General features: G+C 39.0%; 1 protein-coding gene across 10 annotated transcripts in view; it reads right to left on the bottom strand.

Moving 5' to 3' along the window:
* The window catches only part of PPP1R9A (protein phosphatase 1 regulatory subunit 9A), a 279,968-nt gene that overhangs the window by 15,941 nt on the left and 237,399 nt on the right, over nucleotides 1-26,628 (bottom strand). For 6 of the 10 annotated variants that reach the window (XM_066238458.1, XM_066238457.1, XM_066238456.1 and 3 more), the window contains 7 exons: nucleotides 24,962-25,191; nucleotides 23,303-23,399; nucleotides 23,023-23,194; nucleotides 9,612-9,769; nucleotides 8,771-9,020; nucleotides 3,519-3,606; nucleotides 3,337-3,420 (listed from right to left, as the gene is read on the bottom strand). In XM_066238458.1, coding sequence (XP_066094555.1) covers nucleotides 3,337-3,420; nucleotides 3,519-3,606; nucleotides 8,771-9,020; nucleotides 9,612-9,769; nucleotides 23,023-23,194; nucleotides 23,303-23,399; nucleotides 24,962-25,191 — 1,079 coding nt within the window. The remainder of the gene's footprint in view (nucleotides 1-3,336; nucleotides 3,421-3,518; nucleotides 3,607-8,770; nucleotides 9,021-9,611; nucleotides 9,770-23,022; nucleotides 23,195-23,302; nucleotides 23,400-24,961; nucleotides 25,192-26,628) is intronic. The other 4 variants (XM_066238463.1, XM_066238464.1, XM_066238465.1 and 1 more) reach the window with 1 other exon arrangement.

Raw genomic sequence — 26,628 nt, 5'->3', positions numbered from 1 at the left:
TCTGAGAAAGCCTCACAGGGGTTATGAATTTATTCCCAGTTCTCCACAGCTGCCACAGGATCTCGCGGCTAATGGTCTGTATCAGCCAGCTACTTTCAGGGACCCTGTGTGTGGGTCAAATAAGTTTGTAAATATGATGTATATGTTTGCTCGCTTATAGTTTGCATTGGGTGTGGGGGACAGGCTGTAAGCAGGCCGGGTCATTATAGCCTAAGGCTTAGTTTTAAGACTAAGCTTTTCCCCACACCCTTGACTGATTGCACGATGTGGAGTGGTGCACTCTCATGAAGAATCCCATTATGCCTCAGATAAGTGACTTTGTATCAGAGACTTCCTTATTTGTATATCGGCTTAAAGGTTTGGATTTCTACACTATAAAATGGGGCAGACCGGGAGCTTGCTCTCTCTCGGTTCCTGAAATTAGCATTGCAAGGAGAGGCAGCCAAGATGGCGGAGTGCTGAAGGAGAAGCCAGTTTGTGTGGGGAGGAGATGAGGAACACAGATGAATAAGGTTGGTGAGGTAGAAACCTTGGATTTTAGGAAACTCAGATAAGTCAGTGGCTTTGGGAGCCCTGAATGGAAAGGGAAGTGTTTTCCCACTGTGTGTATTTCTCGCTCGCTGAGTGTGAACTAGGATTAAAGCTAATGGCCCACCAGTTCTTGGCTCTGTTGTTTCATTACCATCTGTCTGAATCAAACCCGAACCTACACGGGCCAGGCGGCTGTGTTGGTGGCCGTGGCTACTGGCCTTACACTGTGAAACCAACTCAATGGCACTAAGCTCCCATTGGGCAGTAACTATTTTTCCTGGAGTATGTTTTACCAGGTTTGGACCCATTATCCATCTACATAGAAGAACAAAGGCTCTCATGAAATTTGATTAGTGTTGACCAAATGACTGTGATAGCTCAAAAATTATTATTTTTTGAAACAGGAAGTCTCTCTTCTTCCTTATTCTACTATTTCCGTTACCTGAATTCCTTTCAGTTCTGTCAAAATTCTACTGTAATTACAAATAATTTGAAAATTCTAATTCAAAACTATTTAGTAGCATTGGTACATGTGGAACTCTCTGTGGCTACCGGACTAGAGAGACTCCAGAGTTCATGTTTTATAAGTACAGAGTGGCCAGCAGTAAGCGAGGAGCCAGGCTGGTTCATGGGTTGGCATCAGCCACAGCGAGGTGGTGTGTGGATGACAGCCCACCGGTGACTACCATGACTGACTAGATTAAGGTGGGCAGTCACCAACAGAACCAGGATTTGCTTGATTTCCATCTGGAATGTATACAAAGTACCAATACTCTCTGGCTACTCTGAGGACATTCAAGCGAATCTTTTCATGCCTCCTGAATGCCTGCGTATCGGTCCTTGCAAGCCTCAAAGGTGAGCGGGAGTGACTGCCTCAGAAGTCTAGGGGCCAAAGAAAAAAGAGTCCTTTCAGAGGTGTCTGAGTATCTCTCCCATTGTGCATCTGGGCATCTCTCTCTCTGTTTTTTTCTCTCACTTAAACAGCTTCCTTAATTGTTTCTTTGCTTTCCCCCAAGTATACTTGGTAATTTTCTATTCTTAACTTTAAGGCACAATTATATTTCTTACTCTAAAATCACACACAGTTAAATCTCTTTTGAGTTGCATTAGGTCTTCTTTTTCCTGAGACTGTTGTCCTCAATACAAACAGAGATTTTGACTCTTTTTTCACTTTACAGCATAAAGGAAACCCACACTAACAAAAATAATTAATTGGGGATTCTCTCTCCTCGTCCCCCTCCCCATTCTTCTGTAATCCCAGGGAACTGTAATTTCTCACCAGGGCGGATGCCAGGAAAGAGAAAAAGAAACAAAGGAAATAGCAGAGGACAAACTATGAAATGGATACATGGTTCCCAAATGATCGTATGGCTTTTTATTCTTAGCATTTTGCCTATACCTTCTTCAGTTTCTGCTTTTGAAATGATCCCCAAATTTCATAAAGAAATATAAATCAGCCAGACAGAGATAAACCAAATACGGTATGATTTCATTTATATGTGGAATCTAAGGAGCAAAATAAAGGAACAAACAAAATAGAAACAGATTCATAGATACAGAGAATAGACTGATGGTTGTCAGAGGGGAGGGAAGATTGGGGGGTTGGGTGACAAAGGTGAAGGGATGAAGAAGTACAGATTGGCAGTCACAGAACAGTCACGGGGAGGTAAAGTACAGCCTAAGGAATATAGTCAGTAACACTAATAACCGTGTACGGTGTCAGGTGGGTGCTGGAAATATCGGAGGGACCACAGTGTAAAGTACATGATTGTCTAACCACTATGCTGTATGCCTGAAACGAATTTAATATGGAATATAAACTTTAATTGAAAAATAAAAAAACATTAGATGCATAAGTACCTGAAGATGACACGGGGTGCTGGAGGCACTAGCGCCCACTAATTGACATTAATTGACTATTGCATAGTCCTGCGGTAATCAATTAAATTATACAGAGGTGAAGTTCTTCGTCAATAAACTACAGTATTATTATCAGCGCTCCCGATCTTATTGCAAGTAAAAAAATGAGATGACAAATATAAAACCTCTCTGCAACTTGCAAACAATAAAACCAGCAGCAAATTGTTATCTTTATTATTTTTTAATACCTCCTATGTGCCAGGTACCATTTTAAATGTTTTATAGGAAAACTTAACCCTTACACTAATGTCATAAGATAAATACTGTTATTACTCTCACTTTACATATGAGAAAATGGAGTCACAGAGGCTAAATAACTTTCCAAGCATTTAAAGGTGGGAGCTCTGATTCAAAGTCAGGCAGTAGAACCTCAGAGTGGCTATGCTTTACTATCTCCCTACATAAACCTAAGTTTAAAATGAAGTTACTGCGGAATAAAATTGTGAAAACTTAACAACACGCTGAATAAAACTCACTCCTCTAAAAGGAGACTTTATTGAATGGTAGGCGTGGCCGACAGGACAGACAAACGGTGGAGCCCAGCAAGATACGCAGTCATTCTTACACACACGCAGACTGGGTGGTCTTGAAAGCCAGCAGGTACTTAACATCACACAGCCATAACTATGCTGCATTTAGATAAGTTTTTGGTGAAACTGCTCACGTGAACATAATTCTGCAACTAAGCCAATGGATATTCCAAGGCCCGGTGCAGACTCTAAGTGGAGTTCAGACAAATAGAAATTGTGAACATGTTCTTTCGTCTCACCTCTAGGTATATCAGAGATACTGACCATTGATTTTGGTTTACAATGGCGGGGGGTGGGGGGGGGCAGAAAGTTTAGATATTGGGATAAATCTACGCCCTTAGCCGCTCGCCCATACCTGCTACCTGGAGAAAACCGATTTGCTTCTTTTTCTTTTTCTTTCCATTTCTTTCCCTTGTTGGAGTTCCTTCTCAACGGTGCCCTGTAATGACAGCACACCGTCGGAAAGGGGAAGTTGACACTGTGTCCTTTAACCCTTCTTTCACAGAGGGCTCGCTGTTCACGTCATGAGGTGCTTACCCCAGGTCCACAAACTTCCGCTTAATTTTTCCCCCTTGCACCACCAATGAACTGGAAGCCCTGAGTGATCTGGGACCTTTCTCACCATCTAGAATACACACATATGTAAAAACAAAGACCGATCATTATTATTATTTTTTAAGCCATAAGTCAAAAGTCATCTACCCATTTCTGAAGGGAAATGCCTCAATTTTTAACTCAAAGATAATAATAGATGCTTTAAAAAAAAAAAAGATATGGGAAACATAACTATGTTGAGAAACATCCAGTTTAGCTGGGAGATGTCCTGTTGAACTGAGGCCCAAATACTCATGACAGAGAGCTTTAGCTTCAAATATCTTGAATAAAATAAGGAAGAATAAACACTCATCACACCACCCTTCACATTAAAAGCTGGGACCAGCATGACTTTCTCATCGTTCCTCCTCTGGCTCCAACCATGCTTCAGATGCCTGGGCCCTGTCCTCTCTGCCTCTGCGGCCCCTTTGGGTTTTCACATCTCCCGGCAGGAACTCACCCCCTTATCTCTCAAGTCCAGTGCAGAAAGTAACCCTGCAGAGTCTGGGAGATTCAGAGAGAGTCAGAACTTTCCCTTCTGGTCTCTCCCTTGTTAATGGCCTGTGGCCAGTCCTGATACAGAGGAGGGCAGAGGATGGGGGAGACTTTCTGAAGCAGGAGCTCAGCTCTAAGACGTTCACAGCTTTGAATGGTCTCTCTCTGAAGTTGGGTTGGAGCATAACTTGGCCAGCCTCCCGTGATGCTGGAGACGCCAAACGCTCCTCTGTGTCTGGAGCTGAGTGAGCTCTGCCTCTTTGAGTTACGCAGACACTCTAAATAGCAGCAGCTGCTGGAGATGGGCACACGCTAACTAATGCCAAAAACCAATTAGTGCAGAGGCTTTGCAAGTGGAGTTCAAAGTCAGATGTAGGAGCTAGATTCCACTGGTGCAACTTATCTCACCTTGGACGAGGCAGATAACTCCTAAGGTTCTTCCTGGAACTAGTAAGCAAAGGAAGCTGTTTGGTATTATTGTTCAGCATATCCAGTTCTCTGAGATGATTAACAAAGAATGCTTTAATTCCGATGCACATTAAAGTGTGAAACTACTCCTTCCTACTTGTCTGTTGGTGTTTAACTGTCTATCTCTTAAAAAAAAAATTCCAGAAACTTCCTGGAGTAGACTGCAGAGAGAATAGACCTTCTAAGAAAGTGTTCTAGTAACCATGCAGGTTAATTTTGTTTATAATTTTGTTTATTTCAGGAAAATTTCTTAATAGATATACTTATAAAACATGAAGTACACACACACTCATCACTTGGGAGTCGTGTTCAAAGCTCTAAAGGAGCACAGGATATTGGCAAACTCTCTTAAGGATTTTTCACAATGAGCTTTTCATATTTTCAGTTACTGATACTCAGATTACAATAATTACTTGAACTGTACATAATCAAATATAAGAGTCAGAAATAAGTCCATATCAAAATTCAGTTCTATCCTCATATATTTATTATGAGTATTTGCATCATTAGTCTTTGGCTAAGTGAATTAAATAGCCACAGATGTGATATGGATACATACAGGAAATCCACAGACATGGCAGAAACACCTTCTGAGGTGATCTTGCTAATGAATGTTAAAAAAACAACAACCCCAAAACAATTTCAATTCTCTTAAAAGAAGCCAAAGAAAAGAAAGTGCTGGGTTCTTCCAGTGCAATCCTACAGCAGCTCTTAATGGCTAAGCCCATGCAAAGTTAAAAAGAAGACTGCCTAATTATTTTCTGAATTAGACGTAGCTGGGAGATGTTTTAATGAGTGGTGTGAGGACCAGATGAGACAATGTACATGGAAATATTCCATAACCTATTAGTGTAGCAGTTATTGGACATCTTGGGACTAAAAGCCTAATTCTGCCCATCGCAGAGCCTGCTGCTAGGTAACCTCACATCATTATCTCACACATTTGCCAAAGTGTGTTCCAAGGAACACTCACATGGATGCTTTCAAAAGGCTGAAGAGGCAAGATTAAGTAACAGTGCACTTTCCCATTTAAAATCAATCAAGTACACATTAGTAGACAGCAGAACTTCTAGCCTGCATAAAAGCCAACATTGGATTGCTATGATTTCAGAAAAAGAAAAGAAAAATTAGAATTTTGTTTGTTTAGTTAGCTTTATGTAAAATTTCTGTTAGGCTTTTTGAAAGCTCTCTAATATTGCCTTAATAAGCCATTGTAAGTGTGGTGAGCTGGTCCTCGTTTTCAAAGGGAATGAAAGCTCTCCTGACTGCTAAATACTGAGGCTTTTATGGACTTTATTCTGCTCAATTTCACTGCAGAAAGACTCTTGACTACCTCTCCCTTTATTATGGGGACGCCCAAATCTACCTCCGAGGTCTGGCTTCTCTCCTGAGTGTACAATATGAGTCGATTCTCTTTCCCCCATAATACTTCTGATTTCCTAGTTCCTATTAAAGACAAGACCGCATTTTCTGAGCCTAGAAACCCTGTGATCAGTTTCACCCACCTTCCTTTCTTCCCCAACTCTAGTCAACATTTATTTCAAAGGTTCTTGCATGACTTTCCTGCCACTGTTTGTTGCTCCTCCTAAGAGGTGATGATTTCTGAGTGTCTCTTAACTCATCTTTCCCACACCTAGTGTCTTTTTCTTTTTATTCTTCTGTCCAAATATCTTACGGTTTCCTAGTAAAGTAAGGTACTTGAGGTATTTAAAATTTACCTACCAATTTAATTTTATGTGCAACCACTCTGAGCCACATAAACAAACATTTAAGGCTGGCTGGGCAGCCTCGTTCCTTTAAGTTCACCTTACATGTGCCTGTCTCTGGTGATGCCACCTCTCCCTGCTGACAGTCCTTCCTTCCCCTTCCTTTCTGTTTTTCAGCTCCTCAATGGTTACTCTAACTCAGTGGTTCTCAACCTTTCTAATGCCGTGAGCCCGCAATACAGTTCCTCATGTTGCAGTGACCCCAAACCAAAAAATAATTTTGGTGGCTACTTCATAACTGTAATTTTGCTACAGTTATGATTTGGAATGTAAATACCTGATATGCATTATGTATTTTCCAATGGTTTTAGGCGACCCTGCTGGGGTCACGACCCACAGGTTGAGAACCACTGCAACTGCATGTTTTTGTTGCATCCTGTTTACCAACTTCAGCTAGATATAACCTGCCCTTCCTTAAACAATGATAAAATTTACTATTTCTATATTCATAGGGGCCTAATGCAACATATTAATAGCTACATATAAAATTAGAATAATAATCTCTAGATATCACGAGTAGAAAACTGATGGTGCTTAATTTACTCTATTAAGTTGTCTGAAAAAGGCCCCATTGCTATGTAAGTCTGGAGACCAATAGTTTAGAATTTGGTTACACAAAGAGTAGACATGAGGAAAATATGTTCACGCCTCCTCTTACCACATAACCTGTTTTACAAACTTCTAGAAACAATCTTTTACTTCCTCTAGTTCCAACTGAAAAGGGGTTAGATGTTTAACACTTAGCCAGTTATAAGGGGACTCTATCTATCCTAGTTTTCACTGAGTCCCACAACTATGACAACAAAGTGATGATTTATAAATGCAGTATTGACATGACTTAGAAAACACTCAACTTCAATTAGGTGTTTGATATCACCAGAGTATTATCCTCAGCATTGCAATCAATACAGCTCTAACTTATTACCTTCGTGGTAACTTCACAAACCAAAAGCAATGGTATATTACATTGCAGACACTTCAACCTTAACATATCAAGGTACTGATTTTTTACATATTTATTTTCTATCTTGTATACGTATGTATATATATTTATGTGCATTTCAGATGTGAAAGATAATACAGTTGACCTTGAACAACATGGGTTTGAACTGCCTGGGTCTACTTATAGATGGATTTTTTTCAATAAATATACAGTTGGCTTCTGTATCTTTGGGTTTTGCATCCGTGGATTCAACCAACCAAAAATTAAATACAGTACTTTTGATCTGCAGTTGGGAATCTACAGATGGAGAGCCAATTATGTGCCTTGTTCTATAAGGGATTTAAGCATTAATGAATGTTGGTATCCATGGGGGATCCTGGTCAACCTCCCATAGATCCTGAGGGACAACTATAGTTAAGTTTTTGGAAAATCAAAAGTTATACATGGATTTTTGACTGTATGAGGGACAGAGCTCCTAGTCTCACATTATTCAAGGGTCACCATACACCATATAACCCAATCGACTTGGTCACTTTAAAGAAACATGTCTGATGTGGTAGGAAGAGAATGAAACTATTTTTTAGTCATCTCTGCATCATTTAACTTGTTTAAACAAGAATTTATTACTTCTATAAATTAAAAAAAAACTAGTAAAAAGATAAAAGTCTACTGATACTGCTTTAAAATTCTGGTGTTACCTCTTTTAAAATCTATTTGAGCCTGACCAGGTGGTGGCACAGTGGATAGAGTGTCGGACTGGGATGTGGAAGGACCCAGGTTCGAGACCCCGAGGTCGCCAGCTTGAGCGCGGGCTCATCTGGTTTGAGCAAGGCTCACCACCTTGAGTCCAAGGTCGCTGGCTCGAGCAAGGGGTCACTCAGTCTGCTGTAGTGCTCCCTGCCTCAAGGCACATATGAAAAATCAATCAATGAACAACTAAGGAGCCGCAACAAAGAACTGATGTTTCTCATCTCTCCCCCTTCCTGTCTGTCCCTATCTGTCCCTCTCTCTGACTCTCTCTGTCTCTGCCACAAAAAAAATGTTTTTGGACTATTATACCTGGACTACCTTTATCATATCTTCCTTATCAGGTTTTTTTGCAATATAAATCATAATTGTGAAAATTTCTTCTAAATAAAAATCAAGTTAATGAATTAATACTTATATAACTTTTATCTTTATACACATTATTTTCTATATGTCCGTTAGTATTTATTAAACTCAGCTGCTAGCCCATAAAAATCCCTATAAGGCCTCCTGAAGAACTGCCTTCATCAGTAAGCTTATGGAGAGCTAAAGAAGCAAAAATACTAACCAGGTAGAAAGAAAATAAATAAATACAATGGAGAGAGGGTGGTCTCTTTTCCCATAACATAAAAAAAAAAGAAAAATTAATTATTAGCGGTGAGAGGACACAGGACTTAGAATTATGAGAGAAAAGCTATTTTTATATTGTACCATGCAAGGTGTCAGTGAAGTTAGACAAAATGAAAAAAAAGCAAACAAAAAAAAGTTCACAGTACCTTTTTCTTGTGATGTTTTCTTGGTGGTGGCTTGAGGATGGCAAGGAGAGTCTTCCATGTCAGGGTCAGATTTCGAAGGAGAGGAAAGTGAGGTATCTCCCCAAACAGAGGAGGAGGAGGGCTCCCTCTCTGGGTGCAGTGGTCCTTGAAATTCAGCTATGTGGTCAGACTCCGAGAAGGGCACACTGCCAGCCACAGAGGTGAGGGATGGAGCACCAGAATCTGATTCTGGAGAGGAAGTTCTCAGACCCTTGGGTAGAAGTGATTTGGTAATATGCATGTGGTTATAGAAACTGTTTGAAGGCTGTTGGTATAAGAGGTTATTAAGGAGGTTATGCCACTGAGCATCAGTTCTATGTGATACTTACTTTGAAATCAGCTTGACCTTTCTTTTTTAGTTAATCCTCATGAAAACCAATTTTGTTGTTGGTTTACAAGTGAGACTCCATAGTTCACAACAACTCACCATATTACCATTGTAATTAACACAGATATTACCGTTGTAATTAACATAGACATCTAAGACACACAGAAATAATTACTTGTGCATTGATTATTTCCCATTAGGTAAAACCAACATCTTAACATAAAAAACATCATCATGAAATATGCCAACATAGATAATGTTCCTGGTTAGTTCACTGAATGAGTACAGAAAGAATTTGAATTACAACAATGTGTTGAGTTGAGTAAGGATTTTGGAGACGAGAAAGTGAACTATTCCATTCTATTCCAGCTATTTCTAACTAAGGCATAGATTCTAACTGCAGAAAAATCAGTAAGCTGCAAGCAGAAGGATACAGCCCAAATTTTAAGTTAGAAAATGCTCAAGGGTGCTCACCTTTCGCTCCAGACTGTCCTCCCCATCAGTTGAACTGACACTGTCATAGAGTCTTGTCCTGGAGGGTCTCTGGCGTCTGTTCTTCATGGAGAGCTGGGCTCGGGTTTTCAGTGCTTTGGAATCCAGGCGCTCTGTCTCTGGGACTGCTTCATTCAAGTCTAAGAAAAAAAAAATATTGCAAAATAATCAGGGACGGGGAAACCTTTGGAAAAGATTAATGAAGAGGGCACAGACACTGATAACAGAACCTCAGGGTCCTCAGCAACACCAGGCAAGAAACAGGTGACGAGCATGACGACCTATCTGATATCCCACAGGACACAAAATAATGAGGGAGAGCTAGGATGAATGGACAAAGCCTTAGGGGGGAAAAACCAATACTAAAGAGGACCAAGACAGTAACAAAAATCTAACATTCAAAGAGCATTAAACCTTCCTACAACATAATTATAAAAATCACTGATTTGTATTTATGTACGTATGTGTATGTATGCTGGAGTGTATCTTTGATGAGAATCTACAAGAGGAAGATCTCTTAGAGCTGGGAGATCATAGGAACTAAGGTAAAAAAACCTACAAAGGTCACACGACAGGTCAAGTATAAGTAACTAAAGATGACCATCCGTGTAAATTTTCTTGAGCAAAATTTACTAGTAGACTTTTATCTTTTTTATTTTTACCTTTTCAGAGTGGCAGCAATGAAATAAAATTATAATGTTTAAGAAATTAATAATTAAGTACTTCTGGATATAAGTTATTAAAATAAAGCAAATAACTGGGTTGTAAAAAAAATAATAAGTATTGATAGAAAAGAACAATTTCTTACAGTAGCAGTACCACAGGACATTTCTTTTCACAGTATTATTATAAAGGTGTGCTCTAAATATATTCTATTACAAACCCAAACAAGTAAGTAGTACCTCAGGTGGTGCTTCTCTTAGCCCGTGGCATACGATTCTAACAGAAACACACGCACATATTTCTCCCTAGGAGATACATCCATTGAATGACAATATTTAAAGAAGATCTTGACTTTTTATTTCCAATATTTGAAAGAAGTGTGAAAATTCAGAAAAGCCAGAGATCTTCAGACAGCTGAATATTTTCTAATTAAGAGTCTCTTTATTTTTTTACATGTCAATGCAGAAAAATATAATCTCCATCACTTTAATTTCCTCTTTCCAATAAAATCTGAAATTGCAGCTACCCATTAAGAGTTCATTAATTGTGATAGCTGGGAGAGAACCAACTTTACAAGCTCTTGTTTCCATATAAAACGTGGAAACACCACATAGATAAAAGAAATCTTTTAATTAGGTATACTGTCACACGTGCACATTTGACAGCTTATTTGTTTTGTATTTGGATTTTTTGTTCTATGACAATGTACTGTCACATACATCATCTCGTGTGTTCCTCAAACCCGCTCCAAAGACAAAGCGGCCAAATGTGTTTTTTTCCTCCTGTGAGCTCAGAGAACTTGAAAACTTGCCATCGACTACAGAGCTAGCTGACGAGCTGACATGATTATTCTAGCTTTTTGACTCGCGGGCTACTCCTCTGTGCACTCCAGTTTTGTAAGCAGTGAATAAATTACTAGAATAAGATTTTAATGCCATTAGAGTTTAGTGTTTTGACTTGTAAAATCACATATGGTGAGACTACTCTAGGAAATTCACTACTTCAATAGGCTAGGTATGAAATTTTGCCATTAACCTTTCACATGCATGCAAGGAGAGTTTAAAAAAAAAGAAGATGCTGAAAACTACAGGAAAAAATGATTTTTTTTTTTTTGTATTTTTCTGAAGTTGGAAACAGGGAGAGACAGTCAGACAGACTCCTGCATGCGCCCGACCGGGATCCATCTGACACGCCCACCAGGGGCGATGCTCTGCCCACCAGGGAGCGATGCTCTGCCCCTCCGGGGTGTCGCTCTGCTGCGACCAGAGCCACTCTAGCACCTGGGGCAGAGGCCAAGGAGCCATCCCCAGCGCCCGGGCCATCTTTGCTCCAGTGGAGCCTTGGCTGCAGGAGGGGAAGAGAGAGACAGAGAGAAAGGAGAGGGGGTGGAGAAGCAAATGGGCGCTTCTCCTATGTGCCCTGGCCGGGAATCGAACCCGGGTCCCCCGCACACCAGGCCGACGCTCTACCACTGAGCCAATTGGCCAGGGCCAGATGATTTCTTATTTGGTTGGTTTAATAACAGCTTTGGTTACTTGGAGACAAAAGGACCTAAGGAAGAAGCTCATTCTACTTTTATAAACATGGCTCCTTTCTGCAATAGAATCCTGACCCTGGTGGACCCAACATAGCATTGAGCATCCCAGGTTGCAGTAGCTACTCCATTGCTCTGTACTGAACAGATAGGGTAAGGGAACAGAACTACTTACTAGCAGCGTTTAGAATATAGAGAATTTATTCTGGGACTTCTGGCTCCATGACTGCTCAGTAATTTGCCAGGTGATAGGTTGGTCAACCCCCAAATGGCAATCTGGTAGATCTTTAATATGAGCTGGCACTGACTAGGTTCAAACCATTAGAGTGCACACATGGAACAACTATATCTTTTACAGGTGAAGTTTGCTGGGATCTGAAAAGCAGTGCCTTAAATCCATTATCCAAATGGCCAACAATACTTCACACCCAACTAACAGTTTTTGGGTGTCTGAAAACAAAGATCTCAGGGCCACTTTATAGCAGCGATTCATGCATTACAAATCAGTAGTTTATATGCCAGTTGAGAAAAAAAAACAGTTTTAAAGTAAAAGAACGGAAAAATAGAATGTAGCTGACAACACTCACTTCCACCGCTCTTATACCAGAAGGAGGATGGAAGGAATGTTGTCCAGGAGACGCCACACACAGCGCACTCTTTCGGGGTGTTAGAAGAGATGTGTGAAATAGGAGGAAATGAGTATAGGACTTACGCTGCTGGGTACTGGGAGGATGATCTGTTCCACCACTGGGAGCCGTCTTTAACTGTCATGTTATATTTGAATCAGAATATTAAACTTCAAAAGAACTGTAAAGATTCTAGCCCACCCTTCATTCTCAGATAGGAAAACAAAGGCTCGGAGGAGATGCACTTCTCTGCTCACTGTACCACACAGTTTGCGGAAGACGCTGGATAGAGTTCAGTCTCAGTAGCCTACCCTTCCAGAAGGCCACTCTCAAGTCTGAAGGTAAACTTCACAAATAACCTGCCTTCCTCGAGTCCTGTTTATTCCTTATGTTCTAAACAACGATACATGTCAAGGACTAACTTTGCAAATCCCCAGAAGTATAAAGTACCAGAAGAAAAAAAAAATTGAGGGATTCCATTTGGCTTTATATTTTATCCGAGAAATAAAATTGTTACACAAAAATAATTATCTGTCAGTTTTGTGGATGGTGATGGGGCAGAGAGATCTGACCGGCTTAGTGATTCTAAGCTATGTGCTACTAAATGTAAGGGCTTAGGTGGACATGTTCTCTCGCTGTCATTCATTCTCTACAGATACTTAAGCAATAGCATGACACTGTTTTTATAAACCCAGGACTCTGGGTTCTTCTTCTACCCCTTCTCTCCAGGCCATTGCTCTATTGTCCTTGAGAACCAGAGAAGAGTTTCATTTTCCTTTCTCCTTTCTTCCCTATTCTTTCTTTCAGATCCTCCAGTCTCTGAAATAGCTTTTTTCTGACTCAAATTCAACTAGAAGTACAAAAGAAGAGTAGATCTGAGTGAATCAATGAACATAGACTGACAAATACAGAAAAGATATAAAGTAGCTGATGATAGAGCACTTTTAAGTGGGTGGGAGTTCACCTCAATATACCTGCATCTTAAGAATGGTCGTATTATTGCTTTGAATTGGATCCTTGAAAGGAATTTAATGGGTTTGAATATAATCTTAGCAGCTGTTATGAAAAATGTCCTATGAAATTAGGATGCTATATATCTTATTACACAGAGATCAGTTCCCTAAAGTAATGCTGTGAGTCATTCGGTTTTTTCACTAGATTGACGTTATTTTTGACGTAAGTGCAATGCTGCCCACGGCTTGGAGGCAGGTGGCGGGGAAGGAGGGGGATGGAGCAGCATAACAATGGGGTCTGCTCTGCATTCTTATGTGTATTATTCTCCCCCAAAGAGTCAGACCTCACACCATCACGCTGCCGCCTGGCTCATGCTATTATCAGCTGAAATGCTGAGCATGAGACACTTGGTGACATTTTTAAACTTGAACGCTATCTGTACATCATTCACAGTCACTGCAAATTCCTAAAAGATGGGCCCATGGGGCTTTGGGGTCATACATACAGCATTCAGAGGTAGGTTTATGTACCACACGGGGAGGAGTAAAATAGTTACCAAGGGCGTAGTCCTGGAGTTAGTATTCCTTGAATAGAAACCAGAATGGTGGCTCAGCCACTAAATTGGGCAGTTTACCTAAACTCTCCATCTTGAGAATCTGCAACTACAAAACTGGCATGACAATAACACAGCACAATAATAATTGCATTTTATGAGGATTAAATTCACAACAAGATACATAAGTATAGGAGAATGACTGGTACATAACAAGCACTCATGAATGTTTTTATTTATTTACTGACAATGAAAAGGTTAGCAAGGTATTCTTAAGTGACTAAAGCAAGTTGTAGAATAATATGTATTGTCATCTTAAATCTTTAAAAACAGCAACATAAGGCATATTTTTTAGTGGCAAATAAATGCATATAATTGCATAGAAAAAGCAACAACCAGAAAGATACACACTTCAGAATGATAATAATGGTGGTTACTTCCAAAGAAGGTATTAGATTTGAAGATGTTGGTCAATAGGCACTTCAATCTTATTTGTAATATTACAATGTTTTTGTATCATGTACTTTTTTGCATTTATGTATTAATTATGAAGTTAAATAGTAGAAAAGAAAAAACACATATCCAGCATATTTTCTTTTATAGACATCTTCAATTCCATGCTAATTTCAGAGCCCTGGTTTATCAGGCCTCAGTATTCCCAGATATTAATATTAGCCCAGGTAACCGTCAAAATTTGTGTGACTAACAGCCTGCCTCACGTGAGGAGGCCGTTCCGTCATGACATCTATGAAGAATGTTTGCTTGCCTGATGATTTGGCTTAATAATGTTTTATGGCTTACCTTCCAGTTACTACTTTGTTCTAGTATTGTATGGGGAAGATGTATTCAGTCAAAAACAGTTATTCGAGACCAAGTTATACAACTTCAGCTCCTTACGACGACACTTGGGTTGGGAACCCATCCACGGGTTCCTCTCACACTAAATTCTATTAATAGTTGGTTTCTTTATAACCACTTAAAATCTGATATATTTTTGTATCCCAAGTAGTAGTCATAAAATTTTAGGAAGCTGAGTTATCATTTCAGATAGAAGATTATTGCTGTTTCCTAAGCTTTTAATTAGGCCTGAGTTCGTTATTGCATGAACTATATACATTTCATTTGCTAATCTCTGAACAAATATTAAGGAATTCCTTTTTTTACCTCTTTGTCAATAAGTGCGATCTCAAAACTATGTATATTGCCTCTGGAGCATAATTGGGTTGTGTTGTACTGTATTGTTTCTTCAGTGTAGTCTGATACCCAAAGTTAGCCTTCTTTAGCTTAAGGTCAACCTATATTCCTGTTCTCAGAGAGCAGAAAGGTTCAAAGTCTTTTTTTTTTTGTATTTTTCTGAAGCTGGAAACGGGGAGAGACAGTCAGACAGACTCCCGCATGCGCCCAACCGGGATCCACCTGGCACGCCCACCAGGGGCGACGCTCTGCCCACCAGGGGGCGATGCTCTGCCCCTCCGGGTCTCTGCCGCGACCAAAGCCACTCTAGCGCCTGGGGCAGAGGCCAAGGAGCCATCCCCAGCGCCCAGGCCATCTTTGCTCCAATGGAGCCTTGGCTGCAGGAGGGGAAGAGAGAGACAGAGAGGAAGGGGGGGGGTGGAGAAGCAAATGGGTGCTTCTACTATGTGCCCTGGCCGGGAATCGAACCCAGGTCCTCCGCACGCCAGGCCGACGCTCTACCGCTGAGCCAACCGGCCAGGGCCAGGTTCAAATTCTAATACCTGTTATCTCAGTCATGATCTCAGAGGTAGTGACTGCAAGTCAGAGAACAACTATGTGAGATTTCCTAAAGTCCATCATATATCATTTGAAACTCTTGTAATAGTTGCTCGATTCAGAGACTATGCAAGGATACAGAATATAGATTTAGACAACAGGGAAAGTCATTTAAATATCTTAGGAGTCCTTCAGTGTCAGATGTCTTTACATTCTGATAGAAAAGATCTGCATAACCTAAAATTCAAAGAAATGTAAAGTCTAACCAATGGGCAAACTGGTTGGGAGCTGTAGACTTCTGTGAGTGGAACTATGAGGTCACATGCAAAAGTTGGGTCTAGGAAGGCGGGGTATACAAATGTCCTCTTCTTGATATTTAGTATCTTCGACATGACAGCAGTAAACAAGCTTCTGTGTTCTCACTCAAGAATTTAATCAGTTTCTCAGCCAAAAATCTCTGGACATTTCTAATCTCAAGCAATCTAAATAGGCAACTCTTGAAATTATGTATTTTAATGTAACAGCTTCCTTGATTAGTATAGAAAGAATTCAAGTTTTATGCCTTTGGTAGAAAATAACCTTAGTGACCTGAGATGACAGTTGTTGGTAAGGGAAGCCATGGGAAGCTATCATTTTGTAACTGAATGCCTCCTTTTTAAATTCCTTGTTGATTTGGCAACAGAAGTCTTTGTGGCTTACACAGACAGATGCAAAACTCACACAAAACTTGACAGGCACTTCGGGTGCTTTGTTTTTTGAGTAAGAGGACAGAGTTTGGCTTTAATGATATGCCAGAAAACAATCGATAAGTATTGATTTCTCATTCATTTGGTTTGTTCATTAAAATTTTCCATAGTGATTTACAGGAAATGTTCACCCTTTTAGTAGTACAATTCTATAAAAATCTCATGGTCAAAATTATTTATCAGGGATTAAGAGTTATTGAAAATAATTAGTTTTTCCCAAAAATGAAAACTTAAAGTTTACCAAAATTACATCCGACCTCATAATATTATAAGACAGTTTTGATCTACTCCAGAATTATCCTCTGCCCCATGTTAGAATTAACCAATGTGACAGCATGGAATAATCATCTTCTGGTTCTGTATCTAATTCTGCTGTTTAAGACACTCCTGATAATGTAGTGCAAGCATCCCCTTTCCTTTTAATGACTTTCCATGTAATGAATTCTGGCTTTCATCATGTCTTTAACTTTATTGTAAAATTCTGGATTCCAATGCTAGAAGTGAATATTGAATGTGCTCTCAGACTCCATCAGGAAATAAATCAAAAGTGGTGGGAGAGATTGGGCCTGGCTTATGGCCACAGGTATCTGAAAAGAGCCACTGACACCAACGGTTCAGGGAAAGGCAAAAAAAGACAAAGGCAACACATGGTTACAGCCTATGCAGAAAACGAGTTCTCAAAGAACCCCAATGACCTCAGGAACTTCATGGATGTAATGTCTGCCTAGGACTGGCTTTTTTTTTTTTTTTACACTAAATCTTAAACTAATATTTTAAGCCTAAAAAGTCTTTTGTGATTTTCCTCATTCTTATCTTTCAATGCTAGTTAATTATTTTCTATTTTAAAATACTTTATGTATACCAAAATGTATGCCTGGCCCTGGTCAGGTGGCTCAAATCAATGGAAAACTTAAAAAAATATATGCCATATGTGTCACAGAAAAAGGATGGGGAGAAAAGATACTCATGTACCTATCACTGAGACTAAAACATAAAATTAGTGCATTTGAAGCCCTCTCTATGCCCCATTTCTCATTGTAGACTATTTTTCCTCCTAGTTATTCTACAAAAGTATCCTTAAAGAATGTAATAATTAACTTTGCTTATTTTTTAACTTCATATACATGGTAGTGAACTCTACGTAATATTATGTTTAATAAAATGGTTCTGGTTGCTTGCCCAACATTATTTTGAGAGGCAGGACTAGGGCTGACTCTTCACTGCAGCTATTATGAACCCGTGACTGAGCATTTGTGAACATGTCTTTCAGCACACGCTTGGCATTCCCAGAGAGCATATATATATCGAAGAGGACTTACTGGGCCATAGAACTTCTACGTCTTCATTTCACTGGATAATACCAATTGTGTGTGTGGGGGGGTTGTTTGTTTGTTTGTTTGTTTTGTTTTGTATTTTTCTGAAGCTGGAAACAGGGAGAGACAGTCAGACAGACTCCCGCATGTGCCCGACCGGGATCCACCCGGCACGCCCACCAGGGGCGACACTCTGCCGCGACCAGAGCCACTCTAGCGCCTGGGGCAGAGGCCAAGGAGCCATCCCCAGCGCCCGGGCCATCTTTGCTCCAATGGAGCCTTGGCTGCGGGAGGGGAAGAGAGAGACAGAGAGGAAGGAGGGGGTGGGGGTGGAGAAACAAATGGGCGCTTCTCCTATTTGCCCTGGCTGAGAATCGAACCCGGGTCCCCCGCACGCCAGGCCGACGCTCTACCGCTGAGTCAACCGGCCAGGGCCAATACCAATTGTTTTAACAAAAATTGTTGTAAAAGTTTTCCTCCTTTTCCAACATGCTAGCAATGACAGTACTTGAAACTATCTTCGCCAGTTGCTTTATTTTTACTAAGGACGTTGAATGTTGATTTATATTTACCAGCCTTTGGGTTTCCTCTTTGTAAACTGACTGCTTGTGTCTTCCATCCATTTAGTTGTATTTTCCTCTGACTGGTGTGAGTTCTTAGGATATTCTGAATAACAACCTTTTTTCTTGGTTATGTATGTAATAGGACAGGTATCCTCTCTCAATTTTTGGCTTTTCTTTCCAAGTTGTTAACAACATCTTTTGAGGATCAGTTTTTCTTAATATTATTGTGGTCAAATTTATCAAACTTTTCATATGATTTGGAATTTTGCATTCTTAAGAAATCATATAAATATCCCCCTAATTTTCTTCTAAAAGGTTTAAATATTGCCTTTCATATTTGAATTTTTAATGTATTTGGAATCTATTTCATGAATGCTATGAGGTCGGACCCAATCTCATTTTTCTTTATAGTAGGAGTGGTTACTTTTCTCAGAACCGTTTTTTAGTCCACCCGTTCTCCACTAATCTGCAGTCAGTTCTGTATTATTCTCAAATTGGCATAAATGGGTCAGTTTGCTTCTGGACCCTGATCTGCTGCACTGGTCCACTTGTCAATTGCTGAGACCACACCACACTGTCTCAGTCATTATTACTTTACAGTGAATCTTAGCATCTGAAAGAACACGTTCCCTCAAACTGTATTTCTTCAGAAGTACCTTGACTCTTCTGGGCCAAGTGTTCCATATGTTTCAGAAACAACTTGTCAAGTTCTAAAAAATATAATAATAAAGGCCCTGTTTAAATTCTAACCAAACTGTATGGTATATATGGGTTAATTTGGCATAACGGCATTTTTTACAATATTGAAGCTTTCTCCATCTTTTGATTTATATAGGTCTCCTTGAAAGTCTTTCCATAGGTCTTGAACTTCTTCTGTTGAATTCATACTGGCTACTTTATCTTTTTGTTGCTGCTCTAATTGGTATGTTGTAAAAAATATCCCAGAGACCCTTGGATTACACTGATAACACATGACCCAGTCCTGTTATGCCTCAACACTGTTAATAGGTCACAATGTTTACAGAACTCAGTCTAAACTCTTTTTCAGGCATTGAAAGCCTACAGTTACTCCAAGAATACCTTCTGGCACACCTTAATATAAGGCTCCACCTTTAACACATGGCCGATACATCAGGAAAATATTATTCACTGTTTTCTTTTCTTCAAATGCCCTCTCATCTCTAAAATAGATCTTCTATTTCTTTGTGTTATATCAAACCCTTTATCTTCCTCACCCTTCATCCAAGCTCTCCTGCAAATCATACAGCTTGTTGTATATTAACTAGGCCCAAACACTGTTCTTCCTACCTGGTAGCCACCTTTCCTCTGACAAGTCAGTGTGCCACCAGGCTCCCAGAGTTCAAAATCACTTTCTTAAAGGTGTGAGGTCTTACTTCTGGCCTCAAGATAGGATCATCATACTCTGCCCTCATACAATTTCTACCTATCAGTCCTAGTCTTTCTTTCACTACTTCTATGGAATATGTACAATTTTTCTTTAACAAACAGACTTTCAAAATACTGAAAGCTAGCCTGACCTGTGGTGGCACAGTGGATAAAGTGTCGACCTGGGAATACTGAGGTTGCCGGTTCAAAACCCTGGGCTTGCCTGGTCAAGGCACATATGGGAGTTGATGCTTTCTGCTCCTCCCCCTTCTCTCTCTCTAAAAAAAAAAACCCCACCTAAATAAAGTTAAAAAAAATACTGAAAGCTGAAAACAGTATCATCATAAGGATTCTGGAGGATCTGGCAGCTCAGGAAGAGCTCAGGTTACTTTTCTAGAGAATTTAATCAAACTAAACTACAACCCTTTTCCTACCAAGATGTCTCTAGCATGCCTGTTGTCTGCTCTTAGCCTAAGGCTGACTTACCTAGCTGGGCAACCACAGACCTATTTAGTCACTCAGGGCAGTTGGATACAATGTAGGGAACTCTTATATAGGCCAGAATTCCTTGGGCATTAAGAAATAGCAAACACACAACATAGCAGTAGGGCAAAATTATTTTTCGCATCCTGCAACACGTGTAAAATAATATTTGACCAGCACACTGCCACAAACTAGAAAGGATTTAGGGTTTGTTGCAGCTATTGGTGAAAACATAATTGTTATATTTGCTTTCTATATTATTATAAGAAAAAAGGATTTGAATATATTAAATTACAAATGTGCATATATATTCTATCAAATATTTAATGAGATATTTGATTAGGCTTAGTTTATAGGCTGAACCAAGCAAATAATGTTCAGATATAACTTTAATGTAATAAATTTGTGCATGGTTTGAAAAGTGGTTTTATCATTCTAAAAATTTACAATAATTTGATATTTAGAGTATTTAGAGTCACACCGTTAATTTATCCCCAGCTGGGAAGCTCTGTCCTAGAAGAACATGAGAGTATATTAAGAAATTGCTTATCCACTCTCCCTTTCCTCCTCTCTCTTTTCTAACTTCTTCACTCTCCCTTTCCTTTCTCTTTCTTTCTTTATTTCATTCTAGCATTGTTGTCATTGACCTGTAACTGATGATCCTTTTGCTCCATTGAGCTACCCCGAGGCCTGAAAATATGCTAATCAACTCATCCTATCAATAAAACATCCAGCACTTGGAAAGCAGATCAGAACTGGGCAGTCCCCAGGAGGTGAGGGGGCAGAGCGCTGGGTCTGAGGGGCAGGAACTGGCGAAGTGACTGCAGCCATGGGGCCCAGTCCTGCTGCAAAAGGTGTGTGTTTATAAGGGGGGATCCTTAAATGCCGAATGGCCTCTGTTTGGTCTGCAGTTTTACTTCCTTTTCTAAACCTCTAGGACTTCAGTGTTCCCTAGCAACAGAAGCAAAGGATCAATTTAGAAAAGTGCTTTCCTGAGCTTTCCTAACTAGCTACTGACCAAGCCATTTAGTTTATGTGATCAAGCAATTGAAATTCAAGGAGATTTATCACTCACTGTCCTCGGCAGCAAACCTGGAAGAGCACCTCCTGATATGTATACTGCTAATGTCTGCGCTGACTGATTCCACCCCCACTGCACGAGCATGGATGGGTTTCAGTAAGAATTAGTAGTCTCTGCATCTCACTGTGAACCGACAGTGTTGCTAGGGAAACTGATAATTATGTGGCAAAATGGAGGGTATAGAAGGGAGAAAGGGTTCAGAAGAAATGTGAAGCTTTGATCTAAATCAGCATGTTAGTAGTACAGTTTGTTGATCTTCTGTAGTCATATAATTTAATAAATACCGTTAATTATATGTTTGACAAGATACAGATTTCTGAACTGAAAGAAATGAGCTGGACTCTGGACAGCTACTGGTTACTGATCATACTTTGTGCATGTCACAGTATTTAAAGCACAATTACTTTTAAGAATTAAAATATTCAAAAACATGAAAAAATACCAATCTTACAGAGTTCCAGATATAAAAATCATAATTCTATAAAAGCTCTAATAAAATTGCTTTCTTTTTATCTCACAGACTAAGTCATACAGCTTCAAAACACCCTTTAGGATAGAGGAGAAAGAAGTGTTACTATTTATATATAATAGATAGTAAAACCAACTCAGCTGAGGTGAATGACCAAGCTCTTCAGTGAATGGTAAGGTTGTAGCTAAATACATATTTGAATTTAAACTGCCCGGGAGGCATTATATACAGATAATGTCTTATTAAACTCAGAAGAAAGATATAAATTTAGTGAATGGACTCAAATCTCTAGGTATCATTTTAGTTTTAAATGAAGATTTCCAATACTTTTCATTTTTGTTGGCTAAACGCGTAGTTTTAAAAGTTAACAATATGACTTAAACGCTTTGTTTATACAAAAAAAAAAATCTCATTGGAGACATCTGAATACATGAGAAAGATCATCAAAGAAGTAAACAGCTCATCAGCGAACAGTTTCACTGCATGTCAATCACCACCTGTTAGTTGTCAGTCCTCTCAAGACATCGCTGTCGCACAACATTCTTTTACTTTCCCTTTGCCAGGGACTACTCGGTAGCTATTCTAAGCAAAAATTTCATATCCTCTGGTGTCTTTATAATGACAAATTCTTATACATTTTTTTCTGATTTCTAAATATGCTATAGATATTCACATTCATATATGCACAACTTATGTATGGGTGTGTGCGTGTGCAAGAAAATTGTGAAGTATTTATTTATGGCTGGTGTATGAAAGAAGACAGCCATTTATATAGAAAATGTTTCCACTGTTTTGGTCTTACATGGTTTTTGACAGAATAAAAGAATGAGAATTATATAATATATAGGACAGCAAGGGGAAAAACACAAAACTAATAGAGAAGTTCTTAACTCAATGAATTCCAAGAGCAGGAAGTAGGCAGTCAGCTTTCTGATGTTGTATACAAGATCTTGACTGCTTTAAAATTTTTCAGGCTTTATTCATTAATATATAAGCAGTGTTGCTCACTCTAGATTATCACTGTAAGGTAGTTTATTATATCTATCAATGTTAGGATAGTTTTAAAATAATATTTGGCTTGCTTAAGTTGGAATTTTGTTTCTTTACATCAAAGTATTTATTTTTGATAAGACAAGCACTAAATGATAAATTCTTATTTTGATAAACCTTTTCTTTTCTCCCATGGCAGGAAGGCATTTTCAACTTTTACATCTCTGGATAAGAAAAAAAAGAAAGTAAAGCCAAATTTTATAGTCATTAGGAACAATTTTTGTAGTTAAGTTAAACAAACCTTGACTTAGGCCATCCTGACCAGAAGTCTGCTTGACATCCAAGTTCTCCATGGTGTCTCCTTTCGAGACTTCGCCAAGAGAAGTTCTTCTCTCGAAGATGTTGTTGTTATTATTAACTTGAGTCCCATTTTGCTTCAGGAGCCTGAATACCTCAGCTTCCAAATCTCTAATCTAAAACACAAACAAACAAACCCATTTATAAAACTCTAAACCAGCACTGCTCTCCAAGTACTAGGCAAGAGCATCCCACTATTTAATGGCTTTGATCACATCACTCACCCGTACTTGCAGGCCTTGAACTTCCACAAGATGAGCTTTTTCCAGATCTTCTATTTTCTTTCTTTCTGCTTCCTGTCTCTTGATGAAATCAAGTTCTCTTAAGAGGAAAATAATAGATCTGATTGCATCAAACACTCAATAAATGAAGAAATGTGAAAGTTCTTATCAGAAGCAATAAACTGCACTGTGAGCTAAATAACTGGACAGCTATTTAAATAAATAAAACTCAATCATAGTTAAAGAAAAGGTATATAGTAATGAAAGCAAACAAAACATTTTAATGGATCACAAAGTAAAGAAAGATGCCTTGCTTCTGCTTATTATAATTTTCATTTGTAGCTACTGATTCTAGAGCCCCCCTACATATTTAAATACGAGCTAATGGACTAATGACCCACCTTGAGTAATTTAGGGGAGATAATTACATGACAGGTGCACATAATTCCACATTTACAAAGCAATATATCTAGTAAATTGATGGAACTGACTGATAAAAAATAATTATAATAAGATTGCTTCCTATGAATGACAGTGGAAAAGGGCTGGGTGGGTCAAAGGAGTTGACAGGGAATGTCACTTACACACCTGAGGCTAATATGGGGAGAAGGGGGAATATCTCCATTTTGAGAGCCTGGAATATAATACGCAAATGTAGAAAAACCTATAAAATTATTACATGACATACAGTTATAATATTTTTGGCAAGAAAAGTTAAAAGACTGACTTACTAAATTTACAGTTAGAGGGAGCGATTTCCCTCTTTTAGACAATCAACTTTTTATATCATTTTCTTTTAAATATTGAAAACATTATTTCCGTGATAGGAAAGAACAGAGATATGGTGAATGTTACATATATGCTTAGCTTCTACACCTTGGCACAGAAATCCAGAAGAGGGACTGGCATTATATGTTATTGTTCTAGCCAGCCTGAAGTAACTGACGAAAAAAACCAGTAAAAATCTCCCTGGTCTGTCTCCCTGAAATCACACCAGGATCCAACAGGGGGAAGCAACGCAGCATTGGCTCAGAAAGAGCTGTTGAAATTCAAGAGCAGAATGTGGTGAGGGTCTCTTACTGCAGTGAAGTGGCAGGGCAGGGGGTCTTGCTCGTCAATATTTATGCTGTCTCTTGCGGGAAAATTCTGCAGTTAACTGATTCTAAGGACAGAGTCAGAAACAGTCTCAGCAAGGCCCCGACTGCTGCTTTGCATGTACTACGTCCAGTAGCCACTCTGCATGACTTCAGCGGGGCTTCCTGCTTCCTAATTACAGGGATGTTTCAAAAAGGATAGAGAGTCAAACGTTTTACACAGTTACTATCAATGATTAATGGTCAAAATTTTTTTCATGATGTAGCTGGTTACCAAAATATGATAAAATAAACAATCTATAATCTCCTATAAAAATGATAGAAGTGTTTCCCAAAATTAATGCTATTTTTGCTTTAACTTTGCTTCCTAGAGAAATAACATATTTTTCGCTCCATAAGATGCACTTTTCCCCAAAAGTGGAGGGGAAAACGCCCGTGTGTCTTATGAAGTGAAAAATATGGTATTTTTGAGGTCATCTTTTCTATTTCACTAGATATTACAAAACTACTGAATGTAAGCCTTCTTTATATGCACACTAGTACGCGTTAGTCGTTAGAAGCTGCTTACTTTTGTTGAAAATCCTTGATCAGTTTCTTGGCCTTGTTGTACTTCTTTTCCAAGGCCTGGTACTGACTTTGCGTCTCTTTGAGATGTTCGTTTACAGTGTGGCATAAGGTCTGAGCCTCGATCCAGTAGCTCTCCAGTTTCAGCATTCTTTCTTTATTCTCTTCTATGTTTTGCTGGAGTTGAGTTTTTTCTAGTTCCCACCTCACTTTCTCATTTTCTGCTGCTTGCAGCTGGATAAAAAAAAAAATGTCACGGCAAAGATCATCTGGGCACTTCTGTACCAAAAATCCCTTAATTTTTATAGCATGTATTTGATTAAGTTCAATTATTACACCTACTCAATCCCCAAACACCTTGAGATGAGAAGAGCAACTACTATTTTCATTATTTCATAGATTATGAAATGGAAAACTTGAAAAGTGAAAATGCTTTGTCCAAGGTCACACATCTGATAAATGACAAAACATGCGATTGACTCCAACTCGATCATCCCAGCAGAGTACGTGGTCTGAAATTCTGTGAGCAGCGAAAAATGGGGGAGCTTTTGTTTGTTTTGTTTTTATGTGAGCAGTCGAGTTTCAACAGGTTTTCCTTTAGATATTTTTAAGAAACACATACTTACATGTAAAAAAAAAAGTTAACTGAATAAGGAGGGAGAAGAGACCAGCTGAGGGGAGGGAGAGAAGCACAGTGCAGCAGGGGCGGGGTGGGGAATCTGGACTCATTAGGTTTCGATTTGAAACCCCCCTCTGCCACTGTGGGCCCCCCCCATTTTATCTTATTTTTTAAACCATTTTTTTTCAATTACAGTTTACATTCAATATTATTCTGCATTAGTTTCAGGTGTATAGTAAAGTGGTTAGAGAATCATGTCTTTTTCAGAGTGCCCCCACCATGCTTCAAGCACCCACCTGGCCCCAATATACAGCTGTCACAATGCCACTATTGGCCTTCAAACCTTGGGCAAGTAACTCAAATTCTCTAACATCCGCATGCTTGGAACAGCTCCTTGTGCATAATAAACACCTGATAAATGTTAGTTTTGTTTTGTTTTTATCCTTTTTGATGATTCTATTACATCCTTCATTTCAATGGACGAGAACACAGTTTGCAGTTCATTATTTGGCTGGCAGTGTTCTGAGCCTTATAAACCCCAATCTTCATAATAGATAGTGTAAGTAAAAATATAAATTATTGTTGTATTAATTTAAATCCCTCCAATGGGATGGAAAGGCAGCTCCCTTGGTTTCTGCTTCTAGGGACCATTAGGAATAGACAATATACTCATCCTATTGGCTCATTTCTACAGAAACTCAAAGCTGATCGTTTAGGTGAGAGGCCCACGGTCATTTTTTCACAACAACTATCTGACCTTTAAACAAGTGCTTCATCTATTTCACATGCCTCCTTTAAAGTTTAAAAAGATGCCGAGTCATTATAAACTATCAATTTTCCAAATCTAAGACATTCCAAAAGCATTCGGCAAATGAAAAAATATATTTCATGTATAACTTAAAACTAAATACACTGGCAAAACAGATTACAGAGTCAAAAGTAGTCAAAAACATTTCAAAATTAGGACTTGTGTTATCAACATGGACATAGAGTCATAGTGAAACAAGCCAATCTATGTATATTATTTATATGCCAAATAATAATGAGGAAAA

The sequence above is a fragment of the Saccopteryx bilineata genome, chromosome 7 (assembly GCF_036850765.1).
Source record: "Saccopteryx bilineata isolate mSacBil1 chromosome 7, mSacBil1_pri_phased_curated, whole genome shotgun sequence".
Classification (NCBI taxonomy): Eukaryota; Metazoa; Chordata; class Mammalia; order Chiroptera; family Emballonuridae; genus Saccopteryx; species Saccopteryx bilineata.
Note: the sequence above shows the minus strand (reverse complement) of the source record. Positions and strands in the feature narration are given on the sequence as shown.